At 37.5% G+C, this 17,635-nt stretch overlaps 1 protein-coding gene across 1 annotated transcript; it reads right to left on the reverse strand.

Moving 5' to 3' along the window:
• Positions 1 to 90: 90 nt before the first annotated feature.
• LOC121422038 (kinesin-related protein 5-like) lies at positions 91 to 15,108 on the reverse strand. The gene is made up of 16 exons (XM_041616842.1): positions 15,029 to 15,108; positions 13,727 to 13,973; positions 12,541 to 12,655; positions 11,888 to 12,038; positions 11,044 to 11,258; positions 10,096 to 10,305; positions 9,403 to 9,521; positions 9,041 to 9,158; positions 7,404 to 7,521; positions 6,657 to 6,879; positions 5,779 to 5,988; positions 5,347 to 5,521; positions 3,980 to 4,112; positions 3,090 to 3,479; positions 1,483 to 2,589; positions 91 to 1,020 (listed from the first exon to the last, which is right to left on the reverse strand). Exons 2-16 carry the CDS (start codon positions 13,953 to 13,955, stop codon positions 172 to 174), a joined length of 4,362 nt encoding a protein of 1,453 aa, XP_041472776.1. The 5' UTR covers positions 13,956 to 13,973; positions 15,029 to 15,108; the 3' UTR covers positions 91 to 171.
• Positions 15,109 to 17,635: the final 2,527 nt, after the last annotated feature.

Consider the following 17,635-nt stretch of genomic DNA (forward strand, 5'->3'; position numbering starts at 1 on the left):
TCAATGTTACAAGAAAGGCACTCCTATTAATAATGATAATGGGTATTTAGAGGCGGTAAAAACAGAAAGTACCATAGCGCGGACAACATTTGCAATAGTTACTACAATATGATTTGTATTACATCCAAACAGGGAACATTGAAATATACTTTGGGCAAGAACTTGGAATAGTTATTTCCTTTGAGCACAATATTTCTTCCAAGCTCTTTGGATAACTTCCGCTGATCTTATTGCCTTTCGGATCTTCTGAATACGCTCTTTATTTTCCTTGGCTGCTGATATATATGACCTTTGACCTTCTGCCTCTGCCATTGCTTTGACCGCAGGCCTTTCATTGTTAAACCCTACCTGGTTGCCAAGAGAACTGATGGACAAATTACTTTGGAGGAAGGCTTGTTTAGCTTCCTCTCCCCCTCTTGGATTAATGGACTCCTCCTCGCCTATGCTGTTCAGTGTTGATCTGGAAGCACCTATTTGAAAAGTAGGGGGTTTTGAAGATGTGACTATATTTCTATCAATGGAAGATCCTGTTTGGCCACTATGTACCGAAGATCTGTCAAATGATCTGTTTGGAGAAGAACTTTCGTGGGCACTGTTCCATGAAGATCTGTCAAAGGCACCATGGATGGAAGATTCTGCAAATGATGGTTCTCTGGTGACAGTACCAACAAAGGACCCTGTGGCGAGGCTATTGCTGGATGATCGCCCAAAGACATCACTCTGCAAGGAAGACCCTGTAAAACCACTGTTGATGGAAGATTCTGCAAAGAAGCTGTCCAAGGATGGTTCTCTGGTGACAGTACCAATGGAAGACCCTGTAGTAAGGCTATTGCTGGTAGAACTCCCGAAGGCATCACGCTGCATAGAAGACCCTGTGAATCCCCTGTTGATGGAAGACCTTGAACAGCCATTCTGGAGAGAGGCCACACTGCTGACTGAAGGACCTCTCATAGGTTTACCACCCAAGTAATCAAGGAGCTTTGTCTTAAGTGCTAGAGTGACATCTCCACTATGTTGTGCCTGAAAGAATAATTGTGGATCAAGAGAAGTGTGACTATTTGAAATTAAATATTCTTGTTATATCCAAATCTACAATGACATGGTGGGCATGGCTTTTGTCCATGCTGAACCATTTCTCTGGAAATATCTCCCTTTGATCATAAGAGATTTGCATTTCTGTCAAAAACATTACTGGCAGATGCATATATGTTTAATGCTTCCTTTTTTTTAATTGTCCCTGCATCCTCTCTTCATTTTGTGTTGAATACAGATTGTTTTTCTTTCTTTCTTTGTGCCTAAAGCACTCTGCAAAGTGGATTTTACATTTTATTACTAGAACACGAGCTGTTTGGGTTTGTACCTTAACATTTGCAATAAACACACTTCATATGCTGTATATTCACAAAGCTGTTAGTTCTACATAATATTTGCAATAAAACAGTACCAAAAAATGAATGGAAATATAACAAAATCTCTACTTACTTTGAGTATGGTGTCCTCAAGGACCGGAGGGCTGACTGTTGATTTATCCTGGCGGAGCATGGAAGACAATGCTGCATCAAAGGAACTTCTAGGATTGGTCAAGGTCCGATCTGGTGACTGTTTTGGCAATCCACGTGGTTCATGGACGATGGAATCTGCAGAATGGCTTAGAGCTGGTCCATCACCAACTGACCGTCCACGAGTAGAAGACCTTCCTAAAAGCACTGAAGACATCTTTGACTCTTGGCCAACATGGATGGTTCCTTCTCCAAAAGAACTACTTTCAGTATCTTTACCAAGAGGAGAACTATGCAGCATAGAATTATGTGGGGACAATAGAGACTGCACACTGGCAGAACTGCCAGTGGTGACGTCAGACACCTGAACAGAAGTGGTATCTCCTCCATGGTATAAAGAATCTCTAGTCAAGGCTATCGTCTTGGCAGATGGATCTTCTAAAGACGTCTTATGAGGTGATCTTTCCTGCGGGACATTGAATGCATGCAAATTCTGGACAACTGTATCAACATGAGCAGGTTCAGCAGCAATTTTGTTGTCCTTCTTTGATGAAATGTCAGGAAGATTTTCCTTGGAAACAATTTTTTGAAATGAGGAAGACGGTTGAAGAGGGATATTTTGCTTTTGAGAATCCTCATTTACAAAGTTTTCTGGGGATCTGGCTGGTTGGTTCTTCTCATGCCGTTCATTGATCACATTCTTTCCTACATCATTAGCAGATTCACTATCATTTATTGCAGAATCAAAAGCTCCTGATTGGTCAATCCCTGGCATCTCTATTGTGACATCATCAGACCATGCAGTGTCCACATGATCACCACATGGCTGTCTCATGTTGAATGCAGGATCAGCTGCTGATTGGCTCGTTCTTGACCTCTCCATTGAGACATCATCAGACCATGCAGTGTTCACATGACCATCCCATGATTGGCTCATGCTCAATGAAGAATTACTTCGCCATTGTTCACTTTCTTGCTGCTTACGGAGTTGCTCTTTAAAATGCTGTAGTTTTGTGAGTGTAGCTTCTTCCTTGAGAGCGAAGTGTTGCGTAAAGTTTTTTATCCGCTGCTCTTTTATCTCCTTAGCTGCCTGAAAGTACAACAGAAATTGATCTGTTTAGGGTCAACTGCAATCTATTTATTCATTTATTCATGTTTATTTTTGCAGTACTGTGATATATATGTAGTGCACTATATAGAATGCAATAAACGCTGGTTATTATCATTATTTTCATCTTTTTTCAAAGTGATATTGATCTAGAAACTATTCTGAAGGAAAGAATCCCTGGAGATCAGACAGTTTTACTAAACAGGTAAAATAAACGTTAAACAGTAGATATTCAAATAAATTAAACAATGATAAGATGTGAGAACAAGAGGTAAATATCTGTTCTTTAAGAATCTCTTCAATCTTCATTTTCTTATTTTGTTGCAGTCTTCAATGGGTCCTGCAACCTATCTCAAAGACATCACTGATGCAAATTTACTCTATCATTTAATCATTGAGATACTGGAACCAGTTGGAACCAGTGTTAACCAGTTTGGAACTAGAACTGGAACTAGTTGAAACCAGTTGAGACTTCCAGTTACCTTATTGCGTTTGCTATCCTCCTGCTTCAATATATCCAGGACCCTCTTGGAGTCCACTCTCCCGCTCTTATGTCGGCATCTCTCCACGACCCTATCAGTCAAGCTTCCTGATTGGTCATCCTCCACCCCAATCCTATCTAACATGACTTCTGATTGGCCAGACTGATGGGTCCCTCGCCTTGGAGAGGACATGAGCCCGAGACGAAATGCTGGTTCAGTCTGACTAGAAGGATGGGAACTTGAATCCGATTGGCTGAGGATATCCTGACTGGTAGAAGTGTTGTGATTGGTCGATTGTCTTGCCTTAGAGACTCTGTCCTGAAGCTCGATGTGGTTGCAGACGATCTGGAGGTGCTCTAGAGCGAGCTGATATCTCTTTTCGTACTTAGCCTGGACAAAATGAAATGAAGGAAATAGTACTCTTTTCTTTCATTCAATGCACAGTATTGTTTTACATCTTATACAGAATATCATAATCTTGATTATTTAATATCCATACATTTTTATGATCTTTTATTTTTTTATTCTTCATATTTTACTCCTTTAATATCACAGTAAAAACAATTGAATGCAAGCTTCAATTTAATTAGTACCTACAGAACAATTTAAGCGAAATACAACATGTACAAAAGTAATACAAAAGTTATTCATGTCGGATATCACACATATCGGTTGTGATGAGAATAGGATGTCCAGCATAGCATAATGATCTCATTATTCAAATGCTCATAACAATCTCATTCTTCATAATTTTTTTACGCAACATTCATTGATCTGTTTCTTTTATTTTTCTTCTTCATACAATTCAACTGGTTTCAAAATTTTCATTCTTATTTAATAGACAAAGTGCATACACAAAGGTAAAGTGTACTCGTATGGTAAATACTGACTAGTCTCTTTGCCAGCTGCTTCTGTGCAATCTTCTCAGCTGTTATCTGTTCCCTGCTTGCTTTGCACTGCCGTAAATTCTCTACCAACTCCTGTTGCTTCTCTAAGTGGTCCGTTGTCATGCTGATCTTGTTGCTACAGACAAAAAACAAAAACAAGAAACCTGCCAAAGATTAAACATAAAAAAGAATATCAAGACCTCAAGAGCATTTCATAGCATTTGATTGACGAAGGATTACAGGTGTTACGCTGTTACTATATAGGACCGGCTTGAGCACCTAACAAGGTAGATATGTGCGCTATACAAATCCTATACCATTATTCATGTTATTACTATGTTATCTGTCAGTTAAAAATATGACTTGATCATGAAATATGATTCACAAAAGAAATAAAGATTAATAAATAAAAAAAGCATTTGATCACGGATATGGACGGACGTGTGTTGATCTAGCTCTCTCTAACACTGAGCTGAACTGGAAATATTACCTTGAAAACACGAAATGACTATTGCTACACGGAATACCAGCTTGTTTATCTAGGTAACAACTAATCTGGAAGCTAAAATTTGGACCCAAATCCCTGATTTATCAACGAAACGTGAGCAAAAATGCCTACAAGATCGGGAAAGCAAATACGGGAAGCTGCAGCAAACGATGGGACAAGGCCCACCATTGTCCCTACCCAAGGCGCCGTGAAGAGCCCATCAGCTCCCGCTGTTTTTCATGTTAAAATGACCTTTATTAATCACATTTCATTTTGTTTTCTTAATTTCTTTTTTTTCTCTTGTAATCAGTAATTGTGTATTTTGATATTACATATGCTTAATCTTAATATGGATGTCAGTTTGAGTGGAATTATTGTGTATGCCATGTGCATTTTTACCTTTGTATGTATATTTCGTTATGTTTTTTATGTAAATATTTTTATGTGAATGCAGGGCTCTCTGGGAGAGCAGGTCCAGAAATGGACTTGAAATGAGACCACCCTGTTGAAATAAAACTGAAATAAATAAATAAATAAAGTTTACTAATTAGATATCATTCTAAAATAAACGTGGCATTGTGGCATGCACCTGCAATCCAAGCTACGGGGAAAAATTATAAATTGATGCAGAAGTTTGATTGATTGGTTTGAGCCCTGGTTAAGTCCGTAAGATGGTGACATTGAAGGTTTATTCCAGATGTAAAAAATCATACCTGATTGATACACATCTGACAAACTCAAATACACACATACACAACTTTTACAGTGTGATTTTGAAGGAATAAATGAAGGAAGGGGGAATGAAGAAAGAAAGAAATAAGAAAAAAAAACTGACAGAAAAAAAATTGAATAAAATGTTTTCTAACAGCTATGAATAACTGACCTTAAGTCTCTAAGAGCATTCTCCAACTGCTGTTGTTTGAGAAGGGTTTTGAATTCCATCAGATCTTTCCGTTGCTGTTTCTGTTCTGCAATCTGAGTCTCGACATTCTTGGTCAGCTTCGAGATTTCTTTCTCCCTTTTCCTCTCAAACGGCGACTTGTAACTTTTGGATTGCCCTGGAATATAGAAAATTTGGAACAAATACAACTATTCAAGAAAACGGTAAACTCTGATTCAGTTTATAGTTTACACGCACTTTGTCAATACACTCTGTATGCAATGTCACATTCCACATGGGATAGGTAGTCTACTAAATAAACCACTTCCATAATTAATCAAATTTTCATTTGAGAAATTTTTGAAATAATTATTAGACAAAGTGGAAATTCTCTTGGCATATTTGATACCTCAAAATCATAATATATTGATTTACCTTTCTCATTACTTGACCTTGACTTGACCTTCACTCCTTCAGGTGACCTCTTCACATCAGGAGTATCCTGTTCTGACCCTCTGACCTTTGACCCTTGCTGTTGATCTGTGAGGAGGGCGGGGTTGTATCTCTGATGGTAAGCATAAGACCGGTGGATCATCTCCCTAAGAATCCTCAAGCACTCTCGGAAACTGGAGAAATCTGAGACACCTTCATACATGTAGTTGAATAAGATTTGAAGATAAAAATAATGAATAGAACTTGATGTTTAAGAATGTTTAAAGAATGAACATGTTGCAAAGGATTAAAACCTCTTCCTTTTCCTGACAGAGTCAGTGGTATTTATTCATGTTGGATTTAAAAAAAGGAGTGAATTATGTCCATAGTTGATTGATCTGGGATCCGTCGCAGAAAGAGTTGCGTTTAAACGCAAGTCAAAAAATCAATCGCAAGTCCCAAATGCACACTGTAGATTAGTTGAAAATCAAGTTGCGCATGATTTCTAGAGTTGCGGTTGATTGCAACTCTTTCTGCAAACAGGCCCCAGATCAGTCAATGAGGTGGAGGGGAAGGGGTGAATTAAATGATAGCATTATTAGAGAATTATGCAGCTGATTGATTTTTCGTTGAAGTCAGTTTGAGAAGAGTTTCAACAATTTTATGACAGTGAACAGTGAAGCATTTGGGTGGAGGACTGTAGCCTGTTTCCATTTTCATCCATCATTTGGAAGTGAGAATTTATTCTACTTATCATGACTTCAGAACTAGACTTTTCTGAATTTACTCCTCACATAGGGTGCTTTTCAGAAGGTGATTAAAACATTCAGACTCAATAAATTTTCTTGAAACCAACCCCTGTAGAGAATTCGTCCACTTACCGGATGAAACCGGATCGGTCACTCTGCCACTCACAAACCCTTGCATGATTCTAGCACAGTGCTGCCTTCCTTCCCTGGTAAGACCACTCCCATTGGCTGGTGCAACCAAAGGCTTGGGGGCATCAGCCAATGAGGAGGGGCCTTTCATAGATGAAGATGATGTGTGAGTGGTGGATTCAGCTGGATGATTGTTGGTGTTGGTAGACTCACTGGATGCCTCAATCTGTCAATAAATTTTCGAAAAGCTACCCGGTATTAAAGGAAGTAGGGGCGGATCCAGGATTTTCCAAAGGGGGGGGACATTTTGTGGAGGAAAAATGTGACAAGCAAAAAAAAAAGGTATTAACCAAAAATTAAGGATGTTTTGTACCCGAAAAAAAAATTTGATAAGCAAAAAAAAAGGTTTTCACTTTTAATGGCTTTTTTACATTGCAAATTTTAATTTTGCTTCTCAGAAGGGGGAGGGGGGGTTGTTTCATGGTGATTAAAGACTACCTATTTGTCATGAGTTGCGATGAACGAAACATATTTTACACAAAATCTTTCATAATGTGAACAAGAATGAGACCATCATACAGCATTTTAGAACTTCACCCTATAAGTTTCTTTTCAGCCCTACTGTACCACTACACATGTTTAAAATTTATTGTTATTGACTACCTTGAAGGACGTAGAATGAATTATAATTGATATACACACATTAAGCAAGCAAAAAGAAACGTCTGTAAAGCTTCAGCTTTTTGATACCTTCCGATGATGATCTTCACTAATCTTTCTTTTGAGGGCAAGGATTTCTTCTTCGAGGTTGGCAATCTTCTTCCTTAACCTAGCAATGATCGTTTTGTCATCGATGACCTCATTACGACTGAGAAAAGAGAATACACAGTTTTTAATAGATTAAAGACATCAAAACTTATTGACATATTTTGTCCTCCCCTGTTATACATGTAATTTTTATACTCATCATAATCACCACCATCAGCACCACTCCATCATCATTATCATCGTCATAATCATCACCATCATTATCATCGTCATAATCATCACATCGTCATCATCATAATAATTCTAATCATTATCATCATCATCGTCATCATCACCATCGTCATCATCATCACCATTGTCATCATCACCATCGTCATCATCATCATCATAATTAACATCATCATCGTCATTATCATCGTCATCATGATCATCATCATTATCATCAAAACCTTCATCACCATCATCATCATCACCATCATCATCACCATCGTCATCATCATCATCATAATTATCATCATTATCATCATCGTCATCATCATAATTATCATCGTCATCATCATAATTATCATCATCATCATCATCATTGTCATTATCATCATCATCGTCATCATCGTCATCATCATCATCGTCATCATCATCATCATCTTCATCATCATCATCATCGTCATCATTATCTTCATAATCATCACCATCATCATCATCATCACCTGATTCTATTATTCTCACTCCTCCTATCCTTTTATACATCTCTTGAGCTATGCTACAGTCACACCTGTGGACTGTTTCGAACCTGACCAAAGTCATTATGTCATTTCCAAAGACAAACAATTGGTCTGTTTGGATTCAGTTCGTCGGTGTGACTGGAGCATCGCCATGCCTGGTGGGTGTTTCATAAAGCTGTTCGTAAGATACGAACGACTTTACACGTGACTGGTGATCCTTTCTGGTGCAATGTGATATCCCTATGTAATTGAGTTATGACCTAAGAGCATGTTCCAATTGTGTGTAAAGTCGTTCGTAACTTTACGAACAGTTTTATGAAACATCTACCAAGGATACAACACACCCATCAATTCCATTGCTCAACAAGTCACTAGGCATTGATTGTTAAAGGCTTGCCAGGGAACTTTGATACTGTAGATACTGTACAATTTCTGGCGTGCAGCCAGTCGATATGATTGCATATTCGATCTGAAAATAAGTCAGAAGAAATCTTGGACCCAGCGACAATTGAACCTGATTGCCATTCGGCGACTCTTTCCTAGTCATCAGTGTTGTCACGATGATACAAGAACAAATACCTTAGTACAGAGGCAGCAGAACGTCAGGCTCATACAATGAAAGTGAAGGGGCACCTATTGTTTGGCAGACAAAAGGTGCCCCTCCACTTTTTTGTCCGAGCCTGACGTTCCTCTGCCTCTCCATTTGCCTTAGTACCTCTGATTTTTAATCTGACTAGCATTCACTGACTGCCATGGACAATGAAATGGAATGCTAGAGGCTTGCTGGCGAAGTTTAAATGCAGGTTTCAAGATTTTTCTGAGTTACTTTTGGATCGAATGTGCAATCTGTTTACTGGGTGTAGGCAAGAAAATGTACCAGGAGTAGCAAAGAGTTACCTGATCTTGTTCTGAATAGCAGCTACCCTCATGGCAAACCGACAAGTTGACAAAGATTCACTCAGGTTGATCTCCTCGGCTGATATGGTCGCAATCATCGCTGTCAGGCAGTTTCCTCCTGATCAAAATAATAATATTCTATTAGAAAACATTAAACATATCAGAATGACATCTCTTATATTAGCAGATGGCAATTTTTAATTGATATGGGATTCTGATACCATTGAGAATGGTAATGATGACTAAAATTGATGATGATGGTGACAATGATAACATTTCAATCATAACAATGAAAATGGATGGCGCTCTACAGATGCCCATTATTATCATTTAAGAATTACTATGACTACAAATGAACTTACCAAGGCTATCTCTCAATACCATAGTGAGTAAGGAGTTACGATACGGTACATGACGATGACCACCCACGGACATGGACCTATGATATGGCAAGGAACGTGTGCTTGAGGCACTCCCAACCCTGAAAAATCACACAAAATGAATTCCTTTGATGGATGTGCAATGACAGAGTAGCAACTGGTGTGTATATGATAGTCTTATTGACAACATTTTTAATATCAATAATTAAGAAAGTAAAGAATTTTCTCATGATCAATCTCTTATATGAGCTGCCTAATAGTCTGGGCACATACATATAAATGAAATGGAAAGTTATGACCTTAGAGGGCTGAAATGTAGCAGAACATCACTTTTTTTTGGGGGGGGAGGAGGGAGTGCTCCATTTGAGATATATCATAAAGAGACAAAATTTTAATACAGACTAAACATAGTGAACTCATCAGAATACTGCAATAATCAATATAATTACAATGATCAATTTAAGACAATTTTTACAACTACCTGCATTTGATTTTGAATGCTATGAGAGAAAAACAATTAGCACTTTAAGCGATATTTTAAAATTAGACTGTGTGTTTAGATTGCAGTGTATTATAATTCTGTCTCATTAAGCTTTGCAATTAGAGAATTATATTGGCATATAATGTCAAAAAGATTTGAATTACAGTCTTTCATTCTTTCACACGACTGCATACCTTCGGTTCCTGACTGGACCAGCACTCAAAGCTCTCCTACGACCTTTGACCCTCGACCCCTCTCCGTGACCTCCCTGCAATGCGATGATGACCCCTTCCAAGTGATGAAGAGAAAGGTTGATGGACTTGGCTTCATGAAGCTGCTGACCGGCGATCTTCGTCTTCGCTACCCTCTCGGAGCCAGCCAGATCCACAAGATGCAACTTTGACCTACATCAAGTACAAATATGGCTAAGAAATTAATAGATACTTCCATTCATTCCCAGGAGGGGGAGGGTGTTTCATAAAAATTTAAGTTTAAATTTCCCAGTGGCGTGCAGTATAAAAGGCATCACCAAAATTGTCGAATCCTACAAAAAGGACACGCACTACTTGCGAATTAATCAATAAGATTGCATGTTACATATCATGTGCGCGTTGGCATTACAACATGACAGTCGCACGCTACTCTTTGTGAAATACCCTAGGAGAGGACCCTAGACCTTTGGTCCTCTGGTTACTTGCTTACAAGCATTCACAGAGCTGCCAACCTGAACAAGAACATTTCAATACTTTCAAGGCTGAAAATCAGTATTTTGGTTAGGAAATTAGTATTGTTACAGGATACCATAGGACAACACATAAACTGAAACTTTAGAAATTAGTATTTTGCATGAAACCATCAGTATTCTTCTCTTTTTTCAGTACTAAATACGGAAAATCAGTACTACTTGGTAGCTCTATATTCATGCTTCCTTTAGCAATCAGGAAATAATATCACCATCTCTGTCACTACTACTTCTTCTATGTACCACTTCAAGGAATAAGTATGGCTACTTATAAAGAATTATCAATCATTTTGAGTATATGCAAAATTAGTGCATTGCCATTCGTTTTGGGGGTCAATTTTGATCCACAAAATGCAGTGATCTTAAAATTCCTTTGTTGATGTCATGATTAGATACTCACATATTAACTGCATGGGAGCCCTTCTGTCGGGTCTTGACATAAATAGTAAAGACAGCATGGGACCTGGAGGATCGTTGGTTCATGGGAGTCTCAGCAACCTTCCTGCTTGCCTGACCTTGCAGGAGAAGTGATTGAGCAACACGTTCATCGGCTGCTAGGTGCATAGAGAGGTTGCGTACGATGCAAGAGTTGTTTGGTCCATCGGTGACACTGACCTGAGAAAGGAAAGGAATCAAGAGATCAAGCTACCACTTTGGAAGCAATAGAGGGTTCCCATATGATGTCACGAGCAGCCATGTTGGAGGACATAACAATTGGAACCCTGTGCATTAGACCAGTAGCGGATCGTGACTCGGAGGAGACAAGGCATTGGAGGGGCATTGTATTGTTGTGAACAATGCTGTGCCCCTCCAATGCTTTGTCTCCTCCGAGTCATGGTCCACTATTGCATTAGACCATAAAAAAACAATGATTGATCATGGTTCGATGCAATATTTTTTATTGTTTGTCCTCCAGCATGGCTGCTTTAGGGAACTCTAAACAGTCCACAGAAATTTGACGATCTAAAAAAAATATAAATGGGAGGGGGAAGCCTCCCATCAGCACCCCCTCCCCATCCTAGTCTGCTGTGCAAACCTTTCACTCGAGTAAAGGATCTGAATGTGCAGCCTATTAATGCCTTGTGTACTGAATTACACCCTTGAATTAGCAAGTTTTGAATGTGCTAGTCTTTGCGTGGAGACCCACTTGTTGATCAAAGTTTCAATCAGGGTCTGTGCCTGCAGATCACCCCCACCCCTGGATAAGGGGTGGGGGTGATCTGCACCTTGATAAGAGTACATACCTTGGGTAGATGTGTGACAACGTTTCCGGGTCGTGTCGTAGGGTTCAAAAGGTCGTATCCAATTTCCTGGTAAATCTCCAGGTAGGAAACTTTGATGGAGAGTTCATCGAACTTTTGATTCTCCAGAGATTTGTAGATTCTTGATAAAGCTCTGTAATAATATAGTATCAATTCATGTAATTAAAAAAAATATGAGATATTTTTTACAGTCAAATGCAACAAAATCATTTATCTGATCAATCTGATTTTCTTTTTCAAATATGTGCAGCTAGCTTATAATTGACACAAAACTAATGAAAGTATAAAAGCATCAATATTGTATAAAATTTGCTATTACTTTAGAGCTTATATTTGTAATTTAATTTTCATCATATTTCAGCTTTATTTTCATTTTTTTCTTTAAATCAATCAGTTCAAACTGGATAAGAATAGGTGGGGGAATGTTCAGTTCCTATCCAATTTTTTATCTAAATATATATATTTATTTCCTTATGTCTTTCTTATCATGCCTCCCTTCCTTCCTATTTATGTCTTCATTTGTAATCTTTCTTTCCTTCTTTCTTTTGTTGTCTATTCCACCCCCCTTCAACAAGGACAAAACTAATCATTTTTTTTTAAACTGACTGACAAACCTCCCTCGGCCTAATACTAACCTTGGTGCAAGACCCCGATCTGAGTAGGATTTAGCGCCCCCTTCAATGGTGAATGTCTTCCCAGAGCCCGTCTGCCCATATGCAAATATAGTGCCATTGTAACCAGATAGAAAACCTGTCACAAATTAACCAATCAGGATAAAAAAAGTTGTTAAAAGGATTGAGTAACTTTGTGGATGTTTGTGAAAATATGAGCTATGGGAAACTAGATGCCAACAGTGCATGCAATCATCTTACAGGAGGAATCCCTGAAATTTGTTTCATTTCGTGAACATCTTTACATGCTTTGCTTTAAGAAATAAAATTCCTTTATAGCCTACAATGTTAAAGCAAGCACCCATATGGATGCTTAAGAGATTTCAAGAACATATTGTATTTGATTTCAGAGCATATAATGTATTCATTAAATCAATATATGCAGTGTTTGTAAAATGATTTGACCCTTAATTTTAAATTTGTGATCTGATCTGGAGCCTGCTCAGTAAACCAGCATACATTTAGACTAAAAGCTCATGGAAACTTAAAGCTTATCATGGAAACATTTGCAGTCAGCAACCAAACTGCAGTGAATCTTTGCAACAGACACAACACACTAAGAATTTTTTTCTTAAATACTGATTTTGGAACAAGAAACATAATTCATTTATTATCATTATAATCTCTGGGATGTATTTTATCCACCAGAGTGATAAAAAACTGTATTTTTAGCATATTTTTGACAGGGCCTCTTATTTCTTTTTCATTGGGAAAAATAAAAGTTAAATAATTCAATACATTTTGGGGCGAATTATGGTACATATGAATAATTGTAATAGAATAGGGACAAAATCAAATCTAGCATTTATCCACTAGATCAACAGAAAATAAGCCAACAATTTTCAACCTCATTTTAGCAAACAGGGACTAATATCCGAGGACATAAAAAGGAGGTGTTCATCGCTTGACACTTATGAAGATTATCTTCTCTTTTATTATTTTGTTTTTGGTATACAATCAATAAAAAGGGTTATATCCCCCTAATCATACCCATAAATTTTTTTCTATCAACTTTACCCCCCTCTTTTTCCTCCAGAGAAGAGACCCCCCCCCCTCCTTACCCCCTGGATCTACAACTGCATATTTTTACAAGTTATGAGTTAGATTCAAGAAATATGCCGATGGGTACATCTGTTAGGTCAATAGTTACCATCTACGATGTGGGAAGCCACAGAGTCAAAGACCTCATCTTGGGTGGACGTTGGTCCAAAGACTCCTGCAAACTCAAACTGATGGGTCAGTGTGGCCGTACAGTCCCTGGTCTGACCGCTGGGCTGAAGCTGAGGAACGCTGATGGCTACATTGGTAGATTCGTGATCCAGACGTTTTGATGGTTTTCCAGTGGGTTTGATTCGTGCATACGTCTTTATGTGAGCCATTGGATTTTGTCATCAGTCCTGAAGACGTAAAATATCCAGATTCAATAATTCAGGCATCTTGAAAAACAGTACAACATGTATTTTAAATCTAGATTATTATCATTTTCATCATCATCAATTGGAGTGACTACATCACTTTTGCGTGATCATATTGGAAATTGTAGTTGCAGTCATTGTGATCAACATCATCATTATCATCATCGGTTTCACGGTAGGTATTTTGAAAAGCTCCAGCTGGAACATCACTCAACTTGGAGGAAATAGAGGTCGGCTAGAGAAGACATCCTAGTCAAGCTGGAGACTTATCAATTTGTTAATGATGATGATGATGATGTTGTTGATGATGATGATGATCATCATCATCTCCACCATCACAATCAACATCATCACCATCATCATTATCACCACCATCAACACCACCACCACCATCATCATCATCATCAACAACATCATCATCATCATCATCATCATCATCATCATCATCCATCATTAAAAAAAGACATCACTAACTTAAGGCCAGGGTAAGGCTAAGCAACTTCAGGTTCAGCGTTATCACCCTCCTCCCTCTTTTTGACTTATCTTCATCATCATCATCAATCATCAACCACCATCACCATCGGCCATCATCATCATCATCGTCATCATCATCATCTCATCATCTCATCATCAACATCATTTATACTTCTAAAGACCAAACCAACTAAATAATATTTACCAGTTTAACATTCTTACTCATGGTAATGTATATTTCTATACATTTTTTCACTTTGGGTGGCTGTCGCAAGAGGAACTCTTCCCTTATTGTTTTCACCGACGATCGTTGATGAGTATCAGACTCAGAGCTCAGAGAGAGATGGCCGCTCGAGCTCTACCGTCATCTATTATCAACGCCCTACACAATATTCTACATGTGGGACCGAAATTAAAGCCAGCAAGAGCTTCGCTCGCGAAAACTCCTGCAGGAAGACTTTTGGTTTATAATTTGACGTTCTTTTTTTACACAAAATCAATGACTTAATAAACTTAAAAAAGAAATTATGATATACTAAATGTCATTAATAAACGCCACTTACAATTCGTTTCAGCAGATATTCAGAAATTCCGAGATAATCGTCGTCGCGTCCGTGACGACGAAAACAAAAGTGCATGGCAAGCTCATTGATCTGAGTATGGTAGGCCCGTCGTTTATACTAATTAATAATAATTATTTGTAAATTTATATTGCACAGTATACAGGGGCCGCGGAAGCGGGCGGGGGGGGGGTAGCCCCCCACTTTTCCAAAACCGTATACAAAAACATAAAAATGACCATATGATTGTGATTTTTTGCATGGCCAGTTATACTCAACTGTGACTATTAATAGATAAGCACGTGATTAGAAAACAATCATCAATAAGGTAAGCAAAAAAAAAAAAAAAAAAAAATCCGACACCACAATTACTTACAAAAAAAAAAATGACTTGATCATTATTGAAAAGGGCACACTCCAAATTTCAAGGATTTAAGACATATCCAAATCGGCTAAAGATGGGCAATAGCCGAACATTGATTGGGTTTATTCTGAATCCTCATGATTCATTACGGCCTGATTAAATCTTTCAAATGCAATTTCGGGTTATTGAAGCTAGTGTCGAGTACGTTAGGTCATACAGTCCGTCTGGATGAAATTTAGAGTGTAAGTTTTCAGTTTAAAGTGACTTATAATTCATAAAAAATTGAAATCCGAGTTGATCCATATTTAATAGGCCCGTCTTTTTTTTACATGTTCAGGGATAAATCAAACTTCATAATTATTGTAATGAGGATAAAATTAAAACATTTCATACAATAAAATACACAAGAAAGGGTTTATTCGATGTCATTATTGGTTTAAAAGTGATTTCAAGTTCAATTTTGATGGCTAGCTTTTGCAGTACATATAGGTTTTTATTTTACTACTTAGGGAATATACTAAAATGTCATTATGACTCTGCATCAGTTCCAAATTCAGAAGTTCTCCTCTTTAGGTTGACCGGATCATGAGTAAACGTCATCTCAGGTTCCATAGTATCTCGAATACTAACTTGTCCATACCATTCCCGAAGCTGTAGACACTCATGTGTGCGTAGACTATTCTATGTTTTTTCATTCTCATGTAAAAAATTCTTACGTTCTTAATTTTGTTTATTATTAATCAACTTATTGTTGGAGTTGACTCCCCTTCATATCTCTCTGGGTTTTTTTTTCTTCTGTCTTGCGCAATATATCCTTTACAACGAAGACCTCTTTGTGTGAAAAGCTGCATTTGTTCAGTAATTATGTTTCCATCAATATGATTTCTTTTTCTTTCTTGTAATACATGCATGTACGCATATAATAAGTCGACTATAATTTCTTCATTTCCAAGGGGGATCCACACTTTACAAGCTTTGCTTTTTAGTGGATCCCCCTCATTTCCATTTATGCTCTATATTATACTGTTTTTTCTGTTTTACGAAGTAAGAATGCCCTTCTGTAAAATTGTACTTGATTTGATTAAGTTGTATTATGCTTTTAATGGAAGTGAAAAATAAAAGAATTGAATTGAATTGAATATCAGATGGGCCCCTCGCCCCACCTTCCCCACACTTCCGTCTTTCTTGGGGCAAAGCTAGACTTTTATTTTATTTGTCTTCATAAGGCGACTGTTCAGTGATTTAGAAACTATTGTTAACCAAGGGCCCTGCACAATTAAAGGTCATCAAGTCCACTCCAGCAAAATGTTGATTTGAATGAATAGAGAAAAATCAAACTAGCATAAAAAATTTCATTAAAAATCGGATGTAAAATAGGAAAGTAATGGCATTTAAAGCTTCGTTTATTTTCACAAAACAGTGATATGCAACAACTCAGTCACCTGATAACCAGAACTGCAAATGCAGTCAGTCGATGATGTCCATCACTCACTATTACTTTTGTTTTTTATTGTTTGAATTATACAATATTTCATTTTTACAGATTTGACCATAGGGACCGACTTGACTGAACCATATAGTATTAAACAATGCTAATTCCACATGTATATGGAGAAATTAATCACTGTTTCACTTGACAATGAGGAGAAAATCAGAATATTTCATATAATAAAATACAAAAGAAATATGGATGACATCATCAGTCTCCTCATTTGCATACCGACCAGGATGTGCATATGTTTTGTGAAAATAAGCGAACATTTAAAATGTCATAGCTTTCTTACTTTACGTCAATTTTGATGAAATTTTCATTGTTATGTTTGTTTGATTTTTAATTCTCTTTTTATTGAAATAAACTTTTTTGGGGTGGGCTTGTCCTTTAAACAATCGAAACAACATACACAACACATAATCAAGTCGGCATTAAAGGAGAGATCTGATCGAGAGAGAAAAAATTGCACTGCTATAATGGAGTGCTCAAGGAAAAGAACAAAATAAGAAAGACGATCATATTATATGCATAAAATTACATCTGGGTTGAGTAGATCTGCATTACTAGTATATGAAAGTTAATTTTGCTGTATTAATGTATTATATTAATCATTGAGTTTTAACCTGGGGTTGTCATTTTTTCAAGCAATCTGCTTATGACGACAATCCTTCTCCTGCAAATTGTAAATGTTAACTAACTTGGTATGAGATCAGTTCTGTTTGTAATGATAATTTTAGTACATTTAGTTATGATT

The sequence above is a fragment of the Lytechinus variegatus genome, chromosome 9, assembly GCF_018143015.1.
Source record: "Lytechinus variegatus isolate NC3 chromosome 9, Lvar_3.0, whole genome shotgun sequence".
Lineage (NCBI taxonomy): Eukaryota > Metazoa > Echinodermata > Echinoidea > Temnopleuroida > Toxopneustidae > Lytechinus > Lytechinus variegatus.

Coding starts and splice junctions, on each gene's coding strand:
- LOC121422038 (XM_041616842.1), bottom strand. CDS start 13,955: ATGGCTCACATAAAGACGTATGCACGAATCAAACCCACTGGAAAACCA. Junction 12,039..12,540: donor GATCGGGGTCTTGCACCAAG/GTTAGTATTAGG, acceptor ATATTATTACAG/AGCTTTATCAAGAATCTACA. Junction 9,159..9,402: donor GGTATTGAGAGATAGCCTTG/GTAAGTTCATTT, acceptor TATTTTGATCAG/GAGGAAACTGCCTGACAGCG.